A 27,237-nucleotide genomic window follows, 5' to 3' on the forward strand; every position below is an offset into this window, starting at 1 on the left:
CTATTTAGCTCTGACTGTCATAGAACTCACTATGTAAACCAGTCTGGCCTCGAACTCATAGACATCTATCTGGCTGCCTCTCCCACCGTGGTGTTGAGATTAAAGGCCTGCGCTACAGTGCCCAGCTTGAATACATTGTATTCTGTAGAAATTTGAGAGTTGAATGGGTTCCCCAGGGCAACCCGAAAAGGAAGCCCCACCCTGTCCTGTCCCTTGGCTAAGCTGGAGTTTCTTGGTAGCTGAAGAACATCTCTGTAAACTGTGGAGTGCTGTGAAATGAGTGCCTTACCTGCAGTATGTAATCTGACATTGCTCTGGAGGGAACCCCAGTCACGGGTGCCCACTGAGAATGCTAGGTGCCAGCCCTTCGATTTGTGCTTCAGAAAGGGGGAACCAGCGGTCCCAGGCGGTGGCTGAGACACTCAGAAGTTTCTGCTGTGAGAGCAGGTTGTTCACTGTAGCTGGGAACTACAGCATTCACGGCCCAGGGTACAGGCAGGTATAGGAGGCCTGCGCCTCGCTGTAGAACCGCATGTCTCTACCTGTGTGGCCAGTCTCGTCTACAAGGGAGCCTTGTGTTCCTGGTTCTGCTACCTCTGGCCTGTGATTGGTGGGGAGCAAGAGAGTCAGTGCTCAGGGAGGCCAGGTGCTGGGCGGTGCTTAGGCCACAGAAGGAGGTCTTCAAGGACGTGTGAGCAGGAAGATGAGGGGCTCAGCCCCTCTTACAGCCTTGAAGGGCGGAGGTCAAGACAGGCATGCTGAAAGGTGGTTCTTGGGCAGGTCACTGCTCTTCAGGCCCACGTACTCTCACAGAGTTGAGCTCATCCAACTGAGTAAGCCAACAGTGTCCTCCAAGGAGCAGTAGGACTTATTCGTGATTGTCAACATTCATGTTTTCCTTCCTGGTAATATTATTTTCATAGCATCAAAATCGATTAGCATGGAACCAGCAAGATGGCTGAGCACATAAAGACCCTAGCTGCCAAGCCTGCTGACCCACGTTCAATCCCCGGGTCCCACATGGTGAAAGGAGAGGACTGATTCTTGCAAATTGTCCTCTGACCCTTCATACACATGGACAAGCTCACACACACAATATACATGTCCTCTCACCCTTCACACATACACACACGCACACACACACACACACACACACACACACACACACACACACAATCTCTCTCTCTCTCTCTCTCTCTCTCTCTCTCTCTCTCTCTCTCTCTCTCTCTCTCTCTCTCACACACACACACACACACACACACAGGCATAATATATACATAATAAATAAATGTTAAACATAAAAAGTCTTTTTCAAAAATGGATCCCTTTTTTTTCCACTCCCCAGATAATTGTGAGGGCCTCTCCACGTGCCTCCAGTCTGACCAGTGTCTCCTCTTTTCCTCTGTAGCCTCCACTGGTGGAAGGATAATTAGGAGTGTAGGGCTGGCTCATGAAAGTGCCCACGAGCCTCCCAGAGGAGTCGTGTTAGCCATCTGCGGGCGCTTGCCTGAGCAGGAAGGGACATGGCCTTCTGAAGCCTGCAGCATCCCTAATCTTCTAGTGACATGGCAGTGACCCTCAGCCCTCTGTATTGTTGAAATTCCATCTGAAGTGGATGATGGGAAAATGTGAGCCCACTGGAGAACTTGGGTGCGGCTTTGTGTTGCTGCGTTAAGAATGGAGCTGTCCATGGGAAGGGGACGTGAGGGCTTGAAGGCTGTTGGTTTATTATTGTGTCCGTGGGGTGACTCACGGTTGCCTGGTTATTTGTACCTCAGGGGAGCTTCTCTTGCTTTGGTGTGCAGCATAAATGTTTTCCTGTGTCAGTTTTTGCCACATGCTTTCTTTACATGATAAAATCTTACAGAGCAGTGGCCTTCCAAAGGTTCTTTTGTGGGTTGTTTGGATCTCCCAGGATCAGGTACTACTGGACCAGATCCCCTCGCTGGGATTTGAAGCTTGTTTATAATCTGAGTAAACACCGCTGTATTCTCACAGTGTTGATTGACATGTGGGCTCCTTCCTGTCACTTGTGCGGGCTGGCCCGATTTTCTCCCACACGGAGGGAGACCCCTGGAGAAGAGCAGGATCGGGAAGGCAGGGGTGGGAGATTGCCTCCACGTCCCCAAGGGGTCACGATGTATTGGAGAACCTGTAAGTTTGTGCTTCCTCAGTCTGGCTGGGTTAGCTAGTGGTAGGTGCGTGCCTTCTCGGCCATTTTTATAATCCAGGCAGTTTACTGATGGACCGACCGAAGGTTTCCTCACTGCACACGGACAGAATTAGAATGCACAGGAGTGGGCACAGCTGGCAGAAAAGCTACGGCTTGAGAAGCAGGGGTGTCCCAAGACTGGAGTGTTGGCCTGACCCCACTCAGGATTGGCCATCCATTGTCCTCACCTAGGAAAGCCAGGGAACAGATGCACGAGTTGCCGGGACTTGGCACTTAGACCAGGAACACATCCACTGCAGCCATCCAGGGAAGGCGAGGCCACATGTGACTTCCAAAATATGTTAGTTTGCAATTCTGAAAGCTTTCCCAGAGACACTAATGGGACACCATTAAAAATCGATTGAGGTGAATTACAGCTCACCCACCCAATGTTGTTACTGAAGTTTGCAAATGGAATTTCAGTTTGAATAAATTAAAATCCTGTGAAGAAATTATAACAGGAAATCGTAGTGTTTGTAAAATTAAGGGGAGAAGATCATTGATCTTGGGGTCTGTCTTTAATATGTTATTCCTGGGGCTGGGGCCAGGGCCAGGGTTGGGCTGGGGTTCATTGGTTGGGTACTTTCCTCGAATGTACAATGGTTTTAATTTTCAGTGCCAGAGAAACCAACAAGTAAAAAATAAAAGTGTCTTTCCACTAGACATCTCCCACTTGCTATGACTCAGTTCTGTGGGGAGTTTGATGGACAGCCGGGATGTCCACCACAACTGTTCATCAATGGTGGATCTTCAGAGTCCATAGCAAAGTTCAGCTCTCAAATCACCTATCACGTTGAATGCCCAAGATCAGAAAAACCCAAATTAAATCTAAACAGAAGGATAATCTCCTCTAAAAATGCAAACCCCAAAGAAAGTTTCTAGTGTCCGTGTCCCTTTGTGTCTGCTAGCCCTTTCTGCACTCCACAGGACCTTACCTCTGGCTCCTCTTCCCCCACAGGGCATGCTGCTGAAGCGAAGTGGCAAGTCACTAAACAAAGAGTGGAAAAAGAAGTACGTCACCCTGTGCGACAATGGCGTGCTGACCTACCACCCCAGTTTACATGTGAGTACAGCTCCACAGAGCAGTTAGCAGTACCCAGGGACCTGAACATGGGACAGAGCATGGGGCCAGGGCCCGCCCTCTGCCTCCGGGTGAAGAGGACAGTGGTATTAGGTCCCCTGAGGTGTCTATAATGCAGTAAGTACCTCAGGCTCCTTTAGCCCAGGTGTCTTGCTCTCCTGTCCCCTTCACCCGTTAATCTAAGACTCCCCATTCTGTAGTGGATTACAATGCCAGGTGCATAGGAAGTCGAGTTTTAAATGGGAGTGGCAAGGTGGGGTAAGCCGTGAGAAGCCATGAGAGTGTCTGAAGACCTCAGCTACAACAGTGGAATTGACCCCAGGGCCCAGCTCTGAGCAGCTAAGAGCAAAACCAGGCCTAGATGTCGTTCGCCACGGTTTTCATGCTGAGGTAAAGCACAGACATCAGCTCAGAAACCGGGAAAACTGCTTCTCCACAGGATGTCACCTTCCCTTCGTGATTTCCATAAGATTGTGAAAGCAGACTCAGTGTTACTCTGACAGGAATCGGGTCATTCTGTCCACAGTGAGCACCTTTAAGGTGGACTGTCCACTTCGGTTCCATGAACTCCTGCAGAGGTTGAGAGTTAAAACCTACACCATTAATCACTGGGCTTCACCACCCTCACCAAACTGTTACCTTGTTAAAACTGAAATACTTTGAAATTGCAGTTGTTAACAAAACGTTAAAAATACACATACTGAGCAGAAATTGAAAGCACTCCATGTGATTGTGAATTCTGGGAGTGTGGATGCCTGTGTCTGCGTGCATGTGGGCTTGGTGCTTCCACAGACACAGCACATCCCACAGCCTGCTCACCTCACTAATGATAGGTCCCATGCATTTCTCCATGACAGCAAATGCATGATACCATTTTGATGTTTATATAGTATTCCACTATCCCACTGCATGAGTGCTTCAGCAGTATCTCAGAACAAAACAAAAACAAGACATTTGACAAATAAATTTGACACCCCCTCCCCATTGTTGTAAGTAACTCTGAACGGGCTTTCTCCTGATATCTGTGTCTTTGTCTGTTTCCCTAAGACAGACTCCCAGTCATCAGTTTTCAGAGCTGTAGGGTCTACATGACATTTCTAGCCTCAGCATACATTGTCAGAATCCTAGACTCATATGAACATTCATCTCCGTAAAGAACCTTTGGAGAGGGGCCTTCCCCTGCAACACTCAAGAACATTCACCTTTTAAAAAAACATTTTCCCTTGGTGACACATAGTGTCCTCCTGTGGATTATTGCTGGTATGACTCCCTTCTCCCCTTGGCCTAGAGCAGTAGCTGTACCTTTCAGAACCACACTAGAAAGCACCTGCTTCAGTCCAGATCCCTGGCTGCCTTGTAGCGCTAATGAGAGTGCCCGCCACGCCTGGCTGTCAGTCTGCAGGCAGCATCTGACTTACAGCGGTCCCATGCCAGATGTTTGGCTGGACAGCAGGGTGAAAGCATTCCCACACAGCCATCCTGTCACACCCCTACCATAGTCAGCAGAGCAATGAAGGTAGTCAACATGTGACCGTGAAACAGACCGTGTCTTAGATGAATTTGCCTAAGTGCAGGCTGGTACAAGCAGGTCCTGCACGGGACTGAGGTGGGTTAGACTAAGATGGACGTTCCATAGAATGAGGAATTGAGTGAGTGCCCCACTTGTGGTGTTTTCAGTGTGACAGTGGATATATTGGTATGTAGCCTCATCCTAAGGGATATGTGTGTGTGTACACATCTGTGTTTACAAGGTACATATGACAGATGTCTTCGTAGGCTCTTGTATATTCTAAAGGTATAGCTGTATTCATGTGTAGAGAGATGTTCTTTGTTAGATGAAACACTGTGTGGCTCTATGTCTAGCTTACCTTGGGTATAGATTTGGTTCTCCAGATGGCCTTGATGGCAGAAGGATGGAGTGCCAGTTTCTGGAGACCCACCTGGGACAGGTCCCATGCCTTTTCCAGAACTGCCCTGCTGAATGCCTGTTTCTGGAGACCCACCTGGGACAGGGCCCATGCCTTTTCCAGAACTGCCCTGCTGAATGCCTGTTTCTGGAGACCCACCTGGGACGGGGCCCATGCCTTTTCCAGAACTACCTTGCTGGGGGCTTTCTGCTTCTTCAGCCCTTTCACTCTGAGATTCCATCACCAAGCACATACAGCAGGGCCTTTCCAGGCCCTCCCCATCCCTAGAGCAACCCAATCTACAAGGAAGGCTGCTCTGCCTTGGGTCTTCCCCAAGTCCTGTCAGAAACCAAAGGCCTCATTATCAGCTCTGGTGCATCATGTGCCTTAGAAAACAGAGCTGGGACTTGGTGACCAGTAATAAGTCAGATCTGGCTGGTGGCTCACCTTCTTTCTGCCCTTTGTTTAACCAAGCCTACACCATATTCCCTCTGTCCTCATGGAATATATGGAAGAGAACTACTCAGTTTCCTGTTGGGGATCCCTGTGTCTCCAGAAGAACATTCCTGTCCAGTGATCTATTAGCCATCACCCTGCCCTTCCCTTCTGCTACCTTCCCCAAGGCTTGGGAGCTGAACTGGCCCTGGTCCTCTTTGCTTTGTTAGTGGCGAGTAGAAGGCAGGGGCACAGGAGAAGGAAATGATGGGGAACGTCTCCAAAACTGTGGTTTCCGGACTGGTGTGTACCATAGTTGCAGGGACCCTACGGGGCTCCGGATGCTGAAGCTGGAGGCCAGCTTGAGGAAGTGCCCCCTTACTTACCACGTGTTCAGCAGTAGGTCAGCACTAGGCATGGTCTGCATGGACTGTCTAGAAGGTGGAAGATGTGTACTGGCACCTAGACCCTACACTGGTGGTGATTGCCCTCCATTGTATCCTTGAGTCTGGCTGGCAGCTGACTTTTCTGGAAACCCAGAGCATCACACGCTAGGTAAAGTTTGATGATACTACCCTCAGAGTGGCTTCTAACCCTCGGGGTGTGGGACCCAAACTGAGCTAATGGAGTCAGATAGCCAAGAAAAAGGCCTCCCCAAAGATGACAGCTGCCGAGGGGAATCACTTAGTTACACGCTCGGCCTAAAACTGGAGTCCCCCAAAACCCACTCCGTTCCTTCCTCTCTCTTTCTTAGCTGATGCTCAGTGAATAAAATTGAGAACCCAGGCTAGTAACAGGAAGAACACTCAACCAAAGTCGGAATGAACGCTTTTCCAGGGAACACGGTGCCCTGGAAGTTACAGGGGTCATGGGCAGTCTGCTGCCCTGCTCCAAGATGGACCAGCCGAATCTGCTGCTGGAGATTGTGTCCTGACAGCTCCAGACATTTAAACTAAAGCAACCAAGAGAGAGCCTGATGGAACCATGGGATGTTCACTCTGAAACCTGCTGGCGCCTTAGGTTGTTGACTCAATGGCTTGCTCTTTTGTAGTTTCTGTTTCTAAATAAATAAATGATGATGATGATGATGATCTCCATCTTGGGGACAGGAAAATGACTCAGCCCTAAGAGCACTGGCTGTCCTTCCAAAGGACCTTGGCTCACTCAAGTCCCAGCATCCTCAGGGTGGCTCACAACCATCTCTAACTCCAGTTTAGGGGATCCAGCACCTTCTTCTGGCTTCCTTGGGTTTGTGGTACACAGACACACATGCAGGCAAAACCCCTACGCACATAAAATAAAATAATTTTTAAAAAATTTAAATCACTCATCTCTAAGACCCCCAAGACCCAGAGCACTTAGCTGCCCTGAGGAGGAGATATATTTGAAGGTCTCATGGATTTAAGACTCATTGCTGGATCCTGATGGGGTGGGTGCAGGGCAGTGTGTTGTGAGATCCTTAGGTCCCCTCTCTGTGGACTTAGATATGAGCCGTAGGGAGCACCATGATGGAAAAACTGGAGAGGATAATGAGAAAGAACCTTTGCCCTGGGGCTCTGCAGCGCAGCATGGCCACCTATTCATCTTCTGTGTCGGGGGAACAGCCACGTGCATGGCTGACGATCCTGCTCTTGGAGTCGGCTCTGTCTGGTGGGCTTCCTAAGTGGGCCTGTAAGACTGAGCCCCGCGAACCATGGGCATCACGTTATGGGACCCTGGCTGAGAAAGCCTACTGCAGTCTGGCCCAGCTCTGCCCCCCTTGCCAGCCGCCTGGCAGCTGCACCCAGCCCTCCCCTGTGTATCAGACCAGCCTGGTGTGTATGGATCGCTTTCCCCTTCCTCAGATTCCTTTCTCCTCCTTCCTGTACCCTCTTGAAACCAGATTAGCCCTGGTTTGTTTTGTTGAATTTTTTTTTGTTTGTTTGTTTGTTTTCTTCTTGATAAACAAAATTGGAACTGAGCTCGAGCAGGGACATCTTTTACTCTACAGATCCATTAGCAGTTGGGTGGCTGAGGCGCTCTGGTTATAGCAAGGGATGGTTACGTGTACTGTGTACCTTGAGTTCGGTCCTTTTCTGAGTCAGCAGTCAGTGACTCTGGAAGTTGTCATCATAATGCACATTTTAATAGCTCCAGATTTCACAGGCAGACCGGAAGTAGCTTGACTAACACAGCATCAGAAAAGGATCTGAGATGGTTCCCAACCAGACCTTCTGAAAGACATCTTCCCAGGTAAAGAACCTGTGTTAGCAAGAAACTCCTCTTATAGCACCCCCTACGGGTGGTGCACACTGGCGGTTCATCACATGGAGACTTGGGGTTGGAGGAGACTGACTCTCTGGTCATGCCTCCCCACAGCAGCCCACCTCTGCCAGCATGGACCTCCCACTTCCTGAGGTGGAGAGCATGCAGTTACACTAGGCCTTCGATGGTGGTTCCAGCCATGCAGAAATCGGAAAAGCTCCTGCCTCCACAGTAAGATCCTAGGTGCAAAAGACCTTTTTCTTGTTCCCCCATGGAAAGCCGTTTGACAGGACAGGGCTGGCCTTCCTGTGTCTCTGACATGAGCATAGTCAGTGGGTCACATTGGTGACACACTGCTTCAGTTTGCGTCACTTATTCTATGATTAGTGGTTTTTCATCTTGCTTCTCCATGAGTAAGCACCTCGTGGCTCTGCGCTATGCGCTACCATCTGTCTGGCCTGTGCTTTGCACAAGCTTGCTCAGTGTTGGGGAGCAACATTGCCCGGAGCGTGGATATCAGGGTTATGTGGCTTTGTGGGGTCCTTGCTCCAAGATGGCCTGGGTTCCATACCTCACCATGTGGATCTCTGAGCACAGTATGTGCGCACACACAGTAAGATCCATAGTGGAGTCACTTAGTGGGGTGGGGAGAACACACACACACACACACACACACACACACACACACACACACACACACGTGCGCGCACCACACACAGTGGCTCACCATCTGAAAGTACTATTACAATACAAAGAGCCCGCCCAGAGTTGGATTAGGATGTTATGTTATAGATGTGGAAGATCAAAGCTTGGGATCTCCCTGCCAGCAGTCAGTATTGTTCTGCTCTGAGCCACCTGTTTTGAAACAGGAACAGTTTTCTAAATGACAGACCACACCACAACTGATACTTCTTTTGAGTTTCTGTGCATGGCAGGAAGCAGACGAGCATACAGCTTTTCTGGGTCTCAAGAGTGCAGCCTCGTGGGGCAAAGCTCCCTCTGTGTTGGGATGGAGGCTCATTGTTGGATGTGCGGAAGCCTGTGTCTTCCCTGAAACATGCCATCCAGCGTTCTAGCAGGGGCCTGACTGTGGGCCCATGGTGGGTGGACCACACCTCAAGGTCCTTGACATGTGAATGCTGTCACTGCAGGTGACATTTGATGCTCTGCTGAGCGTCCCTTAAATGCTATGTTAGGGCTATAGTTTCTGGTCCTGAGACTCCATTGGGAAGAGATGGAACCTCTAAAGGGGTGTTGGGGACAGGTTCTAAAAAGAGGATATTGGGCCTGGCGCCTTCCTGATTCTCTCTCTCTCTGCTTCCCAGAGCCATGCGGTGACCATTCTCCCTGCCACATGGTCCCACCAGGTCCCACAGCCCTGCCCTCAGGCCCAGAGTGAAATTGTGAGCAGAAGCAATTCTCCTCTAACATGAACTTGTCAGGAGTCACAGGGACAGAGGAAGTGTCACAGCATTTACCACCGCTGAACTCTAGGCCCCCTTCTGCCTCCTTTGCTTAGAGTAACACCCTGCTGTGAAGTCGGCTGCAGTCTGCAGTCTCTCCCAAGAAGAACAACATTTCTGTGTTGGCTTTTTTTTTTCTCCTCGTGGAATTCTCGTCTTTTTCTTCTTTTTCCCTCCATGTAGTCCTGCAGACATGACCACACCACACAAGCTCTCTGCAGCCTTGAGGGTGGCATCCTGGCTCCTGAGTATGTGTTCAGCTTGGCCTGCTCCTCTTGCCTCCGGCACCTCGGAGCTTTCTCTCAGCTTCTCCTACTTGCCTGTCTTCCTGCCCCCCCATCTTCAGGAAGAGTTGCCTCTGCTAGGATCATTTTCTGTGCCCCCACCCCTGGACATGCCCTTCATCAAACATGTTGGAGTGCCCTTCTGGGCATGTCCTCACCCTCCTTCGTGGGGTCCTTTCTCTGTTCTCTGGCTTTTTTGAAAACCAAATTCTTCCACAGGACTGGGAGCAACTTGTGGCCACAGGCCTTGTAGATAATACCACCAACATATCTCTGGTGTCTGTCAGGTGGTGGGTGGGTGGTGGGGTTGGGTGGGTAAGTGGATAAAGAGAATAGACAGAGTAGATAAAGTGATAGGTGGGTAGAGTGGGTGGATAAATGGGCAGGGGGACAGGTAATGAGAAAGGAGATGGGTTGGTGGATGGATGGGTAGATTGGTTGATAGAGGTGAGCAGATGGTGGAGGAATGGATGGCTGAGTGAGCGGGTGGTGGGGTGAGGATGGATGATGGATGGATGGATGGATGGATGGATGGATGGATGGATGGATGGATGGATGGACGGACAGACATCTATTCCCTTTATCCACTTAACCCACCCAACCCCACCACCCACCCACCACCTGACAGAGTGCACCCACACACTTGGCCTGCCCTTAAGTGTGCAGGGGTAGAGTTCCTGAGGTCATAGGAGAAGAATCCACCCAGTGATGCCTTTAAGCAACAGGAAGATTACATAGCCCCTTGTAGACTCTGTTCTGTGAGGAACCGGTGTGACTGATGGAGAGGAGCTGGAGGGTGCCTTGCTTTGCTTTTTAATTGTAGTAAAATGCGCATAACAACTGGGCCATCCTGGCCACCATGGTGGACTGCTTAGCTGGCGTGTCCAGGGTTTTCATGGTAGGGTCAGAGCATGTTGAGTTAAGGGAAAGTGACTTGTGAAACCACAGGGGAGAAGTGTGGAAATGACCCCTTAGAGCTGGAGATATTCAGTGTTAGGTTCTACTTGTGGGAAAGTTATAGAAATGTTTGTACTGTGGAGTCACCCAGCCTTCTAGGGCCCTGCTTGAGAGAAGCCACGGGACATTCTCCAGGCTCAGTCGTGAGTATGATAAATCATGGAAGTTTGATAACTCCGTTGGCCATCCAGAATCATCTCTCCAGCCACCCCGTGGTCACACAGTCTCCCCCAGGACAAGGGAGACCTTCTACCTGTGCTTTGGGCGACCTGGTAAATGGTTTTACCGTTCATCCAAATTCCTTGCAAAAGCATTTAACCTATGACTTTGATGTGACAGTGTCAGTGTTTGGGGGATGTCTGCAACTTTGACTGGGAAGCAGGCCCCCGGGAGACCCAGGCTCCTTTGTACACATAGTCAGTCTTCGTGAAAGCCTCATTTTCTCTAAGGAATTTGTTTGTTTGTTTATGCTGCTCCAGGTCTTGGGCAGCATTTAAGATTTAAAGATAAAAGTGAGGCTGAGGCGATGGCTCAATGGATAGATTACATCTGTGTGCAGTGGGAAAAGCTGAGTTTGAATCCTCAGGACCTATGTAAAGCCGGGTACAGGAGCCGCAGCGTAATCCAGGGCTGTTTCCATGTGACGGAGACAGAGACAGGAGTCGCCCCCAATGCATTTGAGGACTAACATAAGGTAACACCATCGAGAACAAGAAGAGACTTTCTCAAGGTGGAAGGTGAGGTGCACCTGAGGGTAACCTCTGACCCCCACATGCATACCGTGGTATGTGTGAGCCCACATACATGGACACAGGCACACACCAGATCAAGTCAATGCAAACGGCCAAAATAATGTGCCTGCTCCCTCTGCAGCTGTCTTGATGTCGATGAGGGTTATTGTGAGTGGGGAAGACTGGACAGTCATGTCAAAACGGAACCACAGATGTCCCAGATTTCCAGCTGAGCTGTTTCCTGGGATGAAAACTGTCTTCTTGCTTATTTTAGTAAAATGAAGAAGTAAAGTGTGTGTGTGTGTGTGTGTGTGTGTGTGAGAGAGAGAGAGAGAGAGAGAGAGAGAGAGAGAGAGAGAGAGAGAGAGTAAACAGACCACACTGTGTGGCTCGTGGGTCTGAGTCTTTAAGCTTCTAGAAGACTCCAGGAGACATTGCCTTATCAGTACACCAAAAGACAGCTCACATGGCAATGGCCATCCTTTGTACCCAATTTGTGTTATATTCTCATTCTCATTCTCTCTCTCTCTCTCTCTCTCTCTCTCTCTCTCTCTCTCTCTCTCTCTCTCGCCTTTTAGTGTTACAAATTGTAGCCAGAAATTCCCCAGAAAGGCAGATAAATCAAACCCCTGTGTTTTCCTGTGGTGACAGTCACCACCGAGGTCTCAGTGGGAGAGGTTGGCCGAGGGGGGTAGCAAATGTTCTCCCTCTTCTTCTGCGAAATTGAATTTCATTATTCTATTTTATAAATATTTTCTTCTATGGCTCATAACCTGATTGCCGGCTTGTTGCTAGGGTCTCGCAAGGTAGGGCGGGGTGGCACCGGAGAGGCCCCTTCCCATCTGCTCAGGTGTGCCCGTGGCCCCGAAAGGAAACCAATCAAGGTGCGATTTATGTTCATTAAGTGCTTGTCAAAACTGAAAAATTTTCTAATCAACAGCAATCTAGCTTCGGCCCCCTCAGTGGCTGGGAGGGCCGCCTCTGCGCCGGCTACTTGCCTGTTAACAACTCTAGGCTAAGAAACCGCTGATGATTACATTAGGCTAAGCTGCGAAGTAAATGAACCATGTCTTATTTAGGTGCCACTAGCTTCAGAGTCTCCTGCCCCGCAGGGCACTTGATAGCGTTTTATGGCTTTAAAATTAGTGTAGCTTCCCGGTTGCTGCAGGGTGCAGTCTGTTATGCCTCTGAACTCAATAAGCAAAGGGAAGGGGCCTTTTGTTTTTCCCCCTTAGTTTTGTGGGGGGTTTCTGCCCTTGCATTTTAGCTGGTTTTAGTTTGCATCTTTTCCAGACAGCGTTTTGCAATAAAAATGTCTGACTGCCAGATCCATGCCTCCCCCACCAAAAAGAGGAGGGGAGAAAAAGTAGAAAATGTCAGCATTTCAAGGAATTTTTTCCCCTATACTGTAAAGTGAAAAATTGATTCACAGTCACCCCTAATGGCTTTTCACGTCAGAACTGCTATCTAAGGTTGGGAATAACACCTTTAGCTCAAGAAATAGCTGTATAAAGTGGAAGAGGGAAAGTCGGTGTTTTTCCTGGGAAAGTGCAGTGAGAGCATTATTTATTAAGAGCTCCGGCACTTTCATCTATGTGGACACATAGACCGGGATACCGAAGCAACCAGCCCCGCACGCACAGCAAACGAGGAAGTGGTGATGGCCCCTGTCACTCCGGCCACTCAGTAGAGACCTGCACTCCAGTAGAGGGAGAGGCCATGTTGTCTTCCAAACATAGCTCTGTGTGGGAGATAAGATCATAGAAATCATGAGTCACTGTGCCTCATGCAAGTTGGAGCTGTCTGGGGTGCTGTAAACTACCTTGTGGGCAGGAAGGGAAGCGGGGGGGGGGGGGGGGGGAGCTTCTGAGAAAGTAGCTCCTGGAAAGCTATGTAAACAGATCCTTCTAGGCAGGCCTATGTGGACGCTTAGAAATTAGAAGTACTTAAAATCAGTGGTGGGCAAACCGTGCCTCCGTTGGGACCTTTGAGTGCCCCCTTAGGTCAAGAAACAGGTGAGACACGCGGTACCCTCTGTTGTCAAAGCCTGCTGTTCCTGAGTCAGTTCTTCCTTTGGGAGCATCTCTTCAGGCCAGTTTATTCCATAACCGTCTGAAGTCTTCAAGACTTCCGGGCAGCCAGACACCACTGTGATGATCACTTCTGTAGAACTCACAGATGGGAAGGAAGATCACCCACTGCTCCGCTGGTATTTAAATATTAAAGTCCTCCCCTAGCAAAGGACACTACCCTACCCTTGCAATTTGCTGTGGTAGAATTTGCCCTGCCCTCAGAGATGCCTGCTGCTCTTGAAGAGACAGACAGTCTTTCACGTAGCGGAAGCATTCGCCTGGTACAGACTGAGTTTGAGCACGCATGGGTTACAGCTGGGTAGTATTCGGTCGAGCCTCAAATGAGAAGACGCTGGGTAGAGTAAGTCAATCAGGACGGATACAATCAAGGGGCCAAAGGTAGATTCATAATTCACTGTGGGATTTTCTGCTATTTCGATTTATATTACAATAACCTATCCCCCTGGGCTGATGTTGGACTTTTGCCCACCATGGTTGGATGCTGGCTGCGGTATTCCACAGAATGGAGAGGTTTGCCCTGCCGAAGTGCAGGAGTGAGCCCACCATTGTACTATTGTAGGAAAAGTGTGCTGCCACTGAACCCCAGCCATGTTCCACCAGCCACCATGAGTGTCATAATTACCCAGACCCAATGAGGCATTCATCAGAAAACACACAGTCTCCTGACTGATACCTTGGTCGGTCACTGAGAGATTCTCATTCACCAGCTGCCTTCTCCCATAGTGGTCCAGGGTCAGGTGCCTGTGCACTGACAAGTGGCCTTCTTCAGGAAGGCCCTTATGAAAGTAGAGCGCTGGAATTCTGTCAGCTGTCTTGGGAAACAAAATTATTCCTCATAGAAATTGTGTGGCTTTGAAGCTGCCTCCTACCTTGCTATTGTGGCCAGGACCCTTTGGAGAGAAGGAGAAATTGTCGTCTTTGAGTTCCATGATCTGAAAGGATGTGGCCTGAAGATTCTTCATAGTCCTTGAGCATTTCCACCACGGTATTTTTAGGCGTGCGTCTCTCCTCTGCCCGTGACTATGCATGAGTCTATTGTTTATCATTCATACGGGTGGGACTCTCACATGCGCTTGATCTCAGTGAATGGCTGGTGCTATATCTGTCTTTATGGATTAGTTTCCTTTGAAAAAATACTAAATGGAGTTTGGGAATAGCAGTGTACCTAACAATGGCTTCTTTACATACACTTTTTGTGTGAGATTTTTTTTTAGAATAGAAGTTAATGAACTAAGGCTTCCTTTTTGAACCTGGACGTTTTCAAAGTATAGTGAAAATAAGAACTCAATCTTATTTTTCCACATCAAACATTCAAACAAAATCTTTAAATGTTGAAGTTCATTTTAAAACAAGGACCCACACATTCTGTGTTCACGTAGATCATAGTTTTATGAAAATAGAGTTCATAGACCAGTGAGATGGCTCAGTAGTTGAAGGTGCTTGTTGTCAGGCCTGACTGTCCGAGTTGGATCCCAGCAAGCCTCGCGGTAGAGGGCGAGAAGACACTAGAGAAGCTGTCTCCTGGCCACACGTGTGCCTCCCCGACTTAGGTCAATAAACATCGCTCAAACAAGACAAAAGAAGAGGAGTTTCCAAAAGAATGCCGTGGAGTAGCAATGTTCTTTTGCATTCGTCCAAACCTCTTTAAGACTGGACAAAGTCTTGTTCGAGTGTAGGACAAAGGCATCCACTCGTAAGGCGAAGAGGGGTGTGTATCTTAGAGCTTCAGAATGCACTGTGGGATCTCAAACCATGGCCTTCTCTGATGCATTAACGCCCATTGCACTGCACTGTGGATGACCTTTTTGTGTATTTTATCCAGACATGCCTGCCACCTGCATCCATGCACAAGGCGACATGCATCAGTCACTTCAATACAGTCATGTTTCTGAAATGAAGTGTGTAAATTTTCCAAACAGTGACACTTTCCTTCAATCTATAATATCCACATACTTCGTTAATACCATCGCCAGTCTTTTCAGAAAATGTTAGGTATTTGAAAGATACTAGGCTCATGGTGAGAGAGAAACAAGGCTTTAAAATTTTTATTTTTTGCAAGGAAGCTCAGGTTTCATCATTAGTCACCAATACTATCCGATATTTTCCTTGAAGGACTCTTGTTCATTTTTTTTTTCATGAAAATATGTGTAAATTCCCAAGAGATAACTGTAGCCTATGTGTGACAATTGTTATGTTAGGTGAAAACATTGTTAAAAAGTGGCTAGTTTAGCTGGCAATTCCAAAAGAGGCACCCAGTAACTGTCAGACCTGGAGGAAGGCTTCATGCAGCCTGCCTGGGACAGCACTCAGAAAATGACAAGGTGTGTATTCACCAGTTGAAATTCATCAAGTGAAAAGTAGCCTTTTGTTGTAGGTAAACTGCTCCTGCAGTTTACAGTCACTCTTGCAACATCGGAACAAATTTCTATCCTATTTATAAAAAAGCAAATTAGCTGAGTGGTGGTGGCACATGCCTTTAATCCTAGCACTTGGGAGGCAGAGGCAGGTGGATCTTTGTGAGTTCAAGGCCAGCCTGGTCTACAGAGCTAGTTTCAGGACAGCCTGGATTATGCAGAGAAACCCTATCTCTAAAAACTTAAAAAAAAAAGGGGGGGGAATTACCTTCTGGAACTATTTTGAGCTGTCACTGACCTCTGGAACCCCTGACAGGCATGGAGGATCACACTTTGAAGACTGCTAAGATAAATTATAGAGAGGATGATAGATCAGTTAGATTGGCTGTATCCAAAAGTAAAGTAACGCTAAGGAAGTGGCTCATCAGGTAAAGGCTTCTGCTGCCATCCCTGAGGAACTGAGTTCTGTTTTCCTCTGAACTACACACACACACACACAGAGAAAGATAATAAAGTAAATAAAGATAATAAATGTAATTTTAAATTGAAAACAAATTTCAACATGGCTATAAAAATTAGCTGTCTCCAAGTATTATGTTTTGTGGTAAAGCAGCACCTTACCAACATGTTGTGCTTAGGAGCCAGAGCATACTGGGAAAATCTAATTACAACAATGATTTCCTTTACTTTGTCTGCCATTTGACTTTAAGCACTGTAATTCTTTTAAAAAATTATCTGTTTAAAAAAACGGCATTCATCGATTCTCTTAACTGGACTCACAGCAAGTAAAGCTGCTGCCGTGTTCCCCGGGCCTCCTGTTTATAGTAGATCCAGTTTGGGGGTGCGGATCATGGTTTGTGCATTTCACTCCGGCCTCAGGATCATGTCAAGTGCCTCGGCTAACCCCGTGAGTGCATCAGCAAACCATCCTTCACAGGCGGATGAAAGTAACCTCCAGATGCAAGGCAGCCGGAATCGATCTGCTAAGAATATTTTTAGGGACTATTGATGGATTGCTGTATTTTGTGCTTAACTCAAGTGCCCAATGCCCCAGAGGTGACGAAGATGAACTTCCCCTTTACTGAAGACATCTAGGCCATCACGCACACAGAGGGCTCGGGGATGGCTGCGATTGCTTTGGAAGTTCTTGGGGGGGAATTTCTTGACAGGCTTGTAACTATCTGCTGATGGGGACTGTAGCAGTCTGTTTGCAGCAGCCAAATGTTACCCAGCTGATCACCTTCCAGTTCAGGGGCGCCTGTCTCTGAAGTGAGAGTCCACATTGTACAGCAGCCAAACAGTGGATTCTCAATATCCAGAATGATGGGGAACACAGAGGCGCTAATGGCCCCTGCCTTTCTCCTCAGGCCACCCCCACAGAAGGCGGGATCCACAGTAAACTGTGCTTCTGTCAGCAAGCTGAAAGCTCTGGGTCTCTGATGTGGCTCTCGATTGCAAGCAGGTCTCTCTCATTGCACCTCATTTGCGTCTGGGACATCAATTAGCATGTTTGTTGAGGCTAATTGAATGAAACTCAATCATAGCTCTTAATTGCTTGACTATGTGAAAAGAAATCACATTAATGCAGCTAATTAAGTGTACGGCAATAGATGCAACATAATTAGGAGCAAAATGTAAAAAACAGGGGAAGGCAAAGGTGCAGGCTCAGGGTGCAGGGGACAGACAGCAAGGCATGGCCGCCGCCGCCGCCACCGAGCTGTTGGCGCGTTTGGGAACAGGTCCCTTTGCTCCTGCGCCTGCTTGGAAAAAAAGAACCGCATGATAAGCGTGGACAAGTTGAGGAGAAAAATGCAAATAGGTTTGCAATTACTACTTTTTCAAGCTGTTGAGGGGCAGGAGATGGCACGTCTGGGGGGCCTGGCTCTTGAGTGGGCCCCAGGGACTTGTTAAGTGCTGTTTAAAAGTACTTGGCTTTGAATTACCCTCATGCCTTGTTAAAGGGTTTTTTCCCCTCTTTTATCTTCGATCAGCATTTTCTGCAGCTAACGTGGAGAAGGGTAGCTGAGTAGTATTTGCATATCAAAATAAGCTTGCTGTCTTTATTTCACCCAGCGAGGTCCCTACCTCCCACCCACCCAGGGTCTGCACAGCCTGTCCGCTTCTGAAGGCACCACATTGTTTAGTGGTCGCAGCTTTAATTCCTCAAGTACCAAGCTGGGGAGAGATGAAAAGGCCCTGTTCTTGCAGAAGCAGGATCAAACTCCGGGCAGTTTTTCTCTTGGGAGAAGAAACTAGGCGGAATGGAAATACAGGAATTGCCAAGTGAATGTCTGTTTTCCATCCTGTTGGGTGGTGTGTGTGTGTGTGTGTGTGTGTGTGTGTGTGTGTGTGTGTGTGTGTGTGTGCAGACCTGCAGAGCATACAGTCAATGTTGAGTGTCTTCCTCAGTTTTTCCTCCACCTGGAACACAGCTAGAGTGGCTGGGAGCTAGCCCAAGGGTGCTTCTGTCCGGGCCTCCCCAGCAATGAGATCAGAGGCAGCCGTGCTGGAGGTCAAACTCAGGCCCAGCAAACACTTTACCACTGAGCCATCTTCCCAGGCCTCTGGTGCTCAAGTTTCTTCGAGCCAATTCTGAAGCTTGCAGTGCCTAACACAGGCAAGAAAACAGATCGGCCAGCCCATGCTGGGCTCAAGATAAATGTCTTCCCTTGGCGTGTTCAGATCCAGAAAGCAGGCTCTACATTTCTACAATAATTTTAAGTAAAATATCCTGGTTATTGTATGTTAAAACATGCCTATTAAAAGAGCCCACGCTGGGGCTTAGTCACTCTCTGATTAGCCTCATTTTAGAACTCATAAGCAATAAATGCTCAATTACACTCCTGTTATTGTATTTTAATTTGTTAAGAATTGGCATTAAAGGAGAAAGTTACAGCAAGTTGGTGTTTTAAAGGAGTAACCGTGCAAGAAGGAATGCGTTGTTTGCAAGCATGACTCTGTTTGGAAACTGGGGCTTGCGTCTGGGTGGGTGTTAATGGCAGCAGGCATTAGAGATGAGAACAGCCTTTTTTTCTAATGACCTGCCCCAGCTGACGACCCTTTCTTCCCTGGTGGACATCCATTTGCTATCTTCATTGGCAAGCTTCTCCCGTCAGAGTCCACACTGTCCTTTAGACTAACTTGATGAGGATAACTCCCTCCATCTTTGATCCACATCTTTCCATTGTGGAGGTCGGGCCTGGGAAATACAGCTCACATCAGGGTGGCCAGGAACCAGAGAGTAAATCCTGCAACGACTTTATTCATGTGGCATAGTGCCTCCAGTGCCCATGACAGGTCCTCCAACCTCCACTAAGCCTCCAAAACTTCCTGACAGCATACCTTGAGGTTCAGTTCATCCTGGTCCTAGACACTTCTCAGTATAACCAAGGTGACAGTCAAAGCTGACCATCATAGGTGTCTTCCCAGTACTTGTCTGCTAGGCCATGGACATCCTTCTGTGATTAAATTAGGTGGCTGCCTCTTCCCCAGGAGTGCTGGGAGATTTGCCATGACTTCCATGCCACTCACTGTGCCCGCACAACCCCATCAGTATGCATTGCCTTGCGTTTCTCCAGCAGACTAAGGCCCCTGACTGTCCCATTTTGCTTGTATGGGTTATCTGTCTGCATCTGTTCCCTGTACACTTAAGTGCTCAGAACAACCGGCTCACTTTTCCAGCTTGCTGGGCCCTTCAGCCAACATGTAAGATAGATGGTCGCTTCTCCTAATGTTACCCCAACCTGGATGTAATCACTGAGAACAAACACAAATTTCTGGGTCTACCCAAAATCCTATTTCCCGCTTCCTTCCTAGTCCTCCTTCCTCCTGCCTCTTAAAATACTTGAAACATTATTTATCTAAGAGTAATTCAGGATAGATCCTTCTCTGGTATGTGATGGGGTAATATCCAGAATATGTAAAATGCTGTGTCTGTAAGTAAGAGGCCTCATTGAGAAGACGATGACGGTACTGGTGGTGTCACTGCTGGTGACAGTGACAACGGTGGTGGCTGTGGTGGTGATGATGATGGTGGTGGTGATGATGATGGTGATGATGATGGCGGTGGTGGTGATGATGATGGCGGTGGTGATGATGATGGTGGTGGTGGTGATGATGGTGGTGGTGATGATGATGGTGGTGGTGATGATGATGGTGGTGATGATGATGGTGATGATGGTGGTGGTGATGATGGTGGTGATGATGGTGGTGGTGATGATGATGGTGGTGATGATGATGGTGGTGATGATGGTGGTGGTGATGATGGTGGTGATGATGGTGGTGGTGATGATGATGGTGGTGGTGATGATGATGGTGGTGATGATGATGGTGGTGGTGATGATGGTGGTGGTGGTGATGGTGATGGTGGTGATGATGATGGTGGTGGTGATGATGGTGGTGATGATGATGGTGGTGATGATGATGATGGTGGTGATGATGATGGTGGTGGTGATGGTGGTGGTGGTGATGATGATGGTGGTGGTGGTGGTGATGATGATGGTAATGATGATGATGGTGGTGGTGATGATGGTGGTGGTGGTGATGATGATGGTGGTGATGATGATGGTGGTGGTGATGATGGTGGTGATGATGATGGTGGTGATGATGATGATGGTGGTGATGATGATGGTGGTGGTGATGATGATGGTGGTGGTGATGGTGGTGGTGGTGATGATGATGGTGGTGGTGGTGGTGATGATGATGGTAATGATGATGATAGTGGTGGTGGTGGTGGTGATGATGGAGATGCAGGACCATGTTCCCAGCAGCCCCGGCACCCTGGATTAGTTGTTGTACTCCTCGGCTTTCAATCACTGTGACAAAATCCTCCTGAGATAATCAACTTCTGAGGTAGAAAGTCTTATATTTTGGCTTGTAGTTTCAGAGGCTTTTTCCCATGGTCACTTCACCCTGTTGCCTTGAGCCTGTAGCAGCACATCGTGGCCGGGGACACTTGCTCACCTCACAGCAGCAGGAATCAGGGAGGGATGGGCAGGGGAGGGAAGGCAGACTGGCCTCCCAGTGTCCCTCCCAGTGACGTAACTCCCCCACCAGGTCCCATCTCTTAAAATCTCACTACCTCCCAAGAGCACCACAGCCTGACAGCTAAGCTTTTGGCACGTGGTCCTTTTTCAAAGATGCTCACCCAAACTCTTGGCCTGCCATCCCCTTCCTTCGGCTATTCCCAGGTAGTGTTGGTTCCACTGTGCGATGGGTTGTTACGTGACTTAGCCCAGGCTACCCTCTGATAGTTGTTGGCTGCTGGCTTCTGACACGAGGGCCGAGGGTCTGATGGATTTGTTTCTAGGTTTTGATTTGCTTTATTTTGTTTCCTGTCTAAGTGTGACCAAATGCCTGAAGAGCAGTAGTTTTGGGAAGGTTGAGATTTCTACTTTAGCTGACAGTTCCAGCAGGCTGTGGTTCGTTAGAGCAGGGAGGCTTGGTGGCAGGGGCAGGAGGCTGCTGGTCACGTTGTGTCTGCACTCAGGAAGCAGAGTGGGCAGGAAGTGAGGCCAGCCTGTTCAGCCTTATACCCTGTCCTGGCTGACTCACTCCCTCCAGCAAGCCTTCACTTCCTGAAGGTCCCACAACCTTCCCAGACAACACTCCCAGCCAGAGACCAGTTGTTCAGACACTGTGGGGCATTTCACTTGGAAGCCCCAGCACGCTCGTTCTTGTTGGTTCGTTTATTCTTGAAACCGTGTTTTAATTATGATATTTCTCCCTTCCCTTTCTCACTCCAAACCCTCCCTGCTCCCCTTCAGTTTTCTGGCATCTTCTGTCATCAGTTGTTACTGCATGCATATATGTATTTGTACCTGCATCTCTATTCCCAAATAAAACCTTTGAAGTCTAGATATAGTGTTGCTTGTATGCGTGTTTTCCAGGGTTGACCATTTGGCATTGGACAACCAATCGGTGTGCCCTTCTCTGGAGGAGGCCCCTCTCCTCCTCCCGGCCTTCCTCACATGCCTGTAGTTCTGTGTGTAGGGTTGAGAGCTCGTAGTTCTTCCCATGCAGTCTGGCACGTTTGTCCGTGTCCTCCTTGTTCAGCTCACAATTAAGCAATCATGTTGGTGAGGCTTGATGGGTGTTGCTTCTGACGCCAAAAGGGAAACATGCGCATCCTTGTTAGTGTCCACTTGTGAATGTGTTGTGAGTGTCCACTTGTGAATGTGTTGTGAGTGTCCACTTGTGAATGTGTTGTGAGTGTCCACTTGTGAATGTGTTGTGAGTGTCCACTTGTGAATGTGTTGTTGTGAGTGTCCACTCGTGAATGTGTCATTGTTGTTGTTGTTGTTAATACCTTGCCTCTGGTCCCTCAAACACCTCCAGTCCTTATGTCTTAGCTAGGGTTTCTATTACTGTTATAAAACACTGTGACCAAAAGCAAATTAGGGAGGAAAGAGTTTATTTGGCTTAAACTTTTCATATCACTGCTCATCCTTGAAGGAAGTCAGGACAGGAACTCATACAGGGCAGGAACCTGGAGGCAGGAGCTGATGCAGAGGCCATGGAAAGGTGCTGCTTACTTACTTACTGGCTTGTTCCCCATGGGCTTGCTCAGCCTGCTTTCTTACAAAACCCAGGACCACCAGCCCAGGGATGGAACCCATCTACAGTGGGCTGGCTCACTCCCATTAATGACTAACTAAGGATCTTACAGAAGCATTTTCTCATTTGAGGTTCCCTCTTTCAGAGAACTCTAGCTTGTGTCAAGTTGACATAAAACTAGCCAGCACACCTTAGCTACATCCTTAAACTTTGGACACTTCTCATGAATTTTCCTCCCACCCCATGACTATTACTCAGAAGTCACAGCACTAGCCCAGGTTCCTAAGCTGATGTAGAAAGCAGGAGTTCAGAGAGCCAGGATTTGATGCTGTTCGTCTTCCCGTTCATGGTCCCAGGTTAGATCAGAACGTAGATGCCTAGCTCAGGTTTAAATGACAATGATGTCACCCACATCCTGCAGCTGAAAGTGCCAGTCTCGGGATTACAGCCCATGACATCAGTAGGGCCTGTGTCCCACACTGTAGCCCGTCCTCTCCTTAATCTCTCTTGGGTGTTTAACATTCACACAGGATTACATGCAGAATGTCCACGGCAAAGAGATTGACCTCCTGAGGACCACTGTGAAAGTGCCGGGGAAGCGGCCGCCCCGAGCCACGTCAGCCTGTGCACCCATCTCCAGTCCCAAAACCAATGGCCTGGCCAAGGACATGAGCAGTTTACACATCTCACCAAACTCAGGTAAGCTCCCACCTCAGGTGCGCCTGAGGAGCGAGGTGCTGCTGCAGCTAGATGGTGTAGCCTCAGGCAGGCTTGAAACCGCGTCCCAGGGCTCTTTCCTCTGTGCATCTGTTCTGTGAATGGTAGCAAGCAGGCTACAGCCGCACAAGCTTCAGTGTCCGAGGAGTTCCCAGGCTGGGTGTTGAGAGCAGTTTGGTGTGTGGATCAGCTAGCCGAGGTTATGTAAGGAGAGGAATCGGCTGTAAAGATAGAGCGCCTGGTAACTCCACATGCAGTCCTAGGAGAGCTGTGAGCAAGGTGCGCAGACCTGTGCACGGCTCAGCTGCCCACTAGTATCTCTCGTCCGCTAAAGCAACTTTGTTCTTCGTTCTTCTTCCAAGAAGTTTGGTTTTGGTTTGGTTTGGTTTTCCATTCAGGATTAGAGAAAGTCTTGTTTTGCAGGAATTTGGTGTGTTTGGAAGTTCTCAGCTTCCGAGCGTTGGCAGCATCTGGCATCGTGTTTGTTTTTCCTGAAGCATCTCTGTAGGTGATTGACAGCAGTTTGGGTCTTCATGCATCTCTGTAGGTGATTGACAGCAGTTTGGGTCTTCATGCGATGGCTTCTCAGAGGAGCCAGGACAAGAGCTGGAGTCGTCTCTCTCAGCATTTGGAAGCTGTTCGGGAGGGTTCCTTGTTTCGGCTAACAAAGCCCTTCTCTCACTGGGTCCAGTCTCCTGGCGTTTGCTCTGCGGGAGATGTCAGCATGCATATTGGCTTCTGGGAATAACGTGCTCTCACTTCTGAAACGCTGGGTGCTGTGAAGGACAGTGTGGTGAACTGCACGGGGCTGTGAATGACTGGTTGGTTAACATGGAGTAGCACGAGAGAGCCGAGTGTGGGCTCCCCCTAGACAGTACCTCTTGGTATCTTAGCCAGGTCTTTACCATGCTGCCTACCTGTGTCAACAGACAGAAGAGAGCCCGGAGAAGGGGCCAAGTCAGCACCATTGAAGACAGTAATCAAACTAAACATTGGCCTCTCCAAAGGGAGGGACTAGCGCCTTCCAGAAGGGTGAGGTTGATGCTCTGCAGCCCTCTCCAACCTGTTCCCCTCACTCCCAAATCGATGATGAGGAAAATGGTGCCCCAGGAAGAAGAAAACCTCTAGAGTGAAGAAAAAGTTAGTCTCTGTACTTTAATACATAACATCACCCCTTCATTTAGTCATGAGATGTTTATCACTGGCCAGTTTTGTTCCAAAAGTTATGGGCACTGTGGCTTTGGACTCCCTGACCTCCAGAATCCCTGTACATGGCAGTCACCTGCCAGCTAACTCGTCAAACTATATCCGTCCACCCCTCATTCATGGCAGCGAGCATTTACTTATGTCCCTTTTAAATAAACCTATATGTGGGAGTTTCGTGGAAAGATCCAGAACACCCGCTCTATAACTGTTAAGGGACTGTAATACTTTGAAAGTTATTTTTAAATTGACAAAAGTTACAGGTGTTTGTCCTTTAGGACTGACACTCTGTAGACATTCAGTGGCTGACTGAAGTCACTTCCCAACTTTGTAGTGTTCCCCACCCTCCTGAACCCAGGGACGCAGACTGTAAGCCTAACCCTGTCTCTTTCTGGTTGGGGATGGAGGCAGGAAGTCCAAGGCAGCAGCTGTGGAAGGGCTGAGATCTCTGTGACAGGAAGGAGAGGCAGGGCTTAGGGCAGAGGGAAGTGCTCCAGGTAGTAGGAGCAGGAACCTCCTGGAAACCTACGTAAGGAAACAGTAATGGTGAGTGCAGGAACCAATGCATAAAGTTAAGATTCTGGACCTTTAATCTTGAGACTTGAGTTCCTTGGGTGCTGCATGATGATAGTCCTAAGGAGCTCGAAATGTTTCTTTCCAAGTGGGAAATACAAAAGGTCACATACACCAGACCACACATTGGATCTCTCTAAGGACTGGAGCTATGTGTCCCCACTTCAGGTTCATTCACAGGGAAAGCCTTGCTGTGAATGGGCAGATTCAGGGTCTGAGGCATGAGTAAGACCTGTTTGCATGGTCAAGTCCCTCAGGTTCATGACAAAGGATCTTGACAACCATCTACTGTGATAATCTGCGAGGGCACCTGGTTGATTGTGCTCTGTAGATGTCAGTTGGAACAGGGAAGTAAGGGTGTGACATTAGTCATCATGCCTCAGGTTCAGTCATACGTGGGAAATGCAGCCCCCTCAGGAGGCATACAGATCATATCATTGTCTACTTCTAGTAAGAGTTGGTAAGACCTCTAGAACAATACCCCAGGTATTTGCCGGTCTATTCCCTGGGTCATGAGGCAGAACTGTGAGTCCAGTACTGTAAGAGATGGCTATTTCACCAAAATGTGAAACTTTAATTTAATTTATTGACTTCTTAGACCTGGACATTAAAATAACACATTTTTTGCTTAAGAAATCACTCCATTTGCTGGGTTTGAGTTCTCATCCTATCAGTTATCCTCTGAAAGTCGAGTTCCCTGTGTTTGAGGTATTGTTATTCATAAAACATTCAGTGTGAAGAGTGGCGGCGTGGAAAACTGGACCGATGCTCTGCTGATGTGATGGACTTGAGCTAAAAATAGTTCTTGGAAGCTATTTGTCAAATAATTGAACATGATGATTGAGGACACTCTTGACTCTTGGATTCTGCTGTGGGGATGTTTTGGGAGTCTGAGGTAGCTGGGAATGTTTGGTTCCCTTGGTGATTTCTTTGTTATCTGGTTTTCCTCCTCTGAGGTATCTATCCATCTGGCTGGCTTGGGGTGTGCACATACCTAAGCCTCTGCACTCAATGCCTACTCATTCAGCCAATAGCCATGAGTAGTGTGGCTCAGCCAGTGAGCCTGGCAGCTTCTTGGTGTATATTTCTAGAATAACCTCTATTTCATATTTTCTATGAAATACCCACATGATGCTGCTCTGTCATTTTCAGAATCAACAGGGTAAAAACACCTCATGCTGTGTGTGTTTAGTCTCTTCCAACAGTTGTGAATCCGGGTGCCTCGTGGGCTTAATAGATCCTTTTTCTTGTTGATATGGAAAAGCTCTTTATATATTGAAGATATTGGTATTTTTAAATATGTATAAAATTTAAAATATAGTTTATTTACTTTTGCTTTGTGGTCTTATTTGCAAATAGTACTTTTTTTTTCTCTTTTCCTGTTTGTTAAAATTGTGACTCATATGTCTGTGGTTTCTACATTAAGCTGTTCAAAGATCCTTAGTGGTCTGGAGTCTGTTCACAGCTGATTTAACATTTATTTCCAAGTTTTATTATTGTTTTATTAAATCCTCTCCCTTTAAAAAGTATGATTAACTTCTAATTCACCTTTGATTTGTTTGGATCCATTATATGTGATAGGAAATATAAGCAAATTGTCTATTTAAACAGCCACATGTCCTTTCTGTTGAAGATCTTCATTAATTCTAAGTCTCTTCTGTGTACAACTAAATCACATGACGAAATGCTCTTTCTAGGTGTTCTAATCTGTTCCATGCACTGTTCCCTGTGGATGTTGTCTATGCTGTAACTCTACCACATTGTGTTAGGTCTGGATTTAGTTCTGTATGGCAGTGTAACGCCTGAACATCCCACCCATACCTCCAGCTCTTTCAGTCAGTTGCTACTTATTTCCGTTTTTCACATAACCTCATAGTAACTCAAAACACCCCATACACCGCCAAATAATCCCATCTTGGTTGGCATTTATTTATTTCTCATTTATTTGTTTGTTTGTTTATTCCTGTTTTTGAGACAGGGTCTCATGTAGCCTAGACTATCCTGGAATTCAGTACATAGCTGAACGTGACCTTGAGCTGCTGATCCTCCTGCCTGTGCCTCTCAAGTGCTGGAAATAAAGGCCTGTGTCAGCACACCTAGCTTATGTAGTAGTGATGGGCATAGTACCCCAGGCTTTGTGCATGCTAGGCAGGCGGGCTTTCTCCCCACTGAGCCGAATCCCAGGGCTTGGCATTGGTTTTAATTGCAGGGGATGGGCTGCGTTGCTCTTTCTGGATCTCTTTAGACTAATTTTACACCCTCAGGATGGCCAGTGGTTTTCTTCCTTCAGCTCCTATAGGGTTTGTTAACCCCCATCTTCAAAATCTTCGGCACGTCGTGCTGATCTTTTTTTGAGGAGTTGTTATGTAATAAAGGTGGTACCATAGAAGAAAGCCCCTAATTTTTATTTTTCAGTATCCAGCCATGT

General features: G+C 47.9%; 1 protein-coding gene across 6 annotated transcripts in view; it reads left to right on the forward strand.

Moving 5' to 3' along the window:
* Agap1 (ArfGAP with GTPase domain, ankyrin repeat and PH domain 1) overlaps positions 1–27,237 on the forward strand; it is a 437,938-nt gene that overhangs the window by 284,628 nt on the left and 126,073 nt on the right. For 5 of the 6 annotated variants that reach the window (XM_059278338.1, XM_059278339.1, XM_059278335.1 and 2 more), the window contains exons 10-11: positions 3,171–3,275; positions 22,847–23,015. In XM_059278338.1, the coding sequence (XP_059134321.1) occupies positions 3,171–3,275; positions 22,847–23,015 (274 nt within the window). Of the gene's footprint in view, positions 1–3,170; positions 3,276–6,389; positions 6,727–22,846; positions 23,016–27,237 lie in introns of those variants that run through there. The other variant, XM_059278340.1, reaches the window with a different exon arrangement.

The sequence above is a fragment of the Peromyscus eremicus genome, chromosome 13, assembly GCF_949786415.1.
Source record: "Peromyscus eremicus chromosome 13, PerEre_H2_v1, whole genome shotgun sequence".
Lineage (NCBI taxonomy): Eukaryota > Metazoa > Chordata > Mammalia > Rodentia > Cricetidae > Peromyscus > Peromyscus eremicus.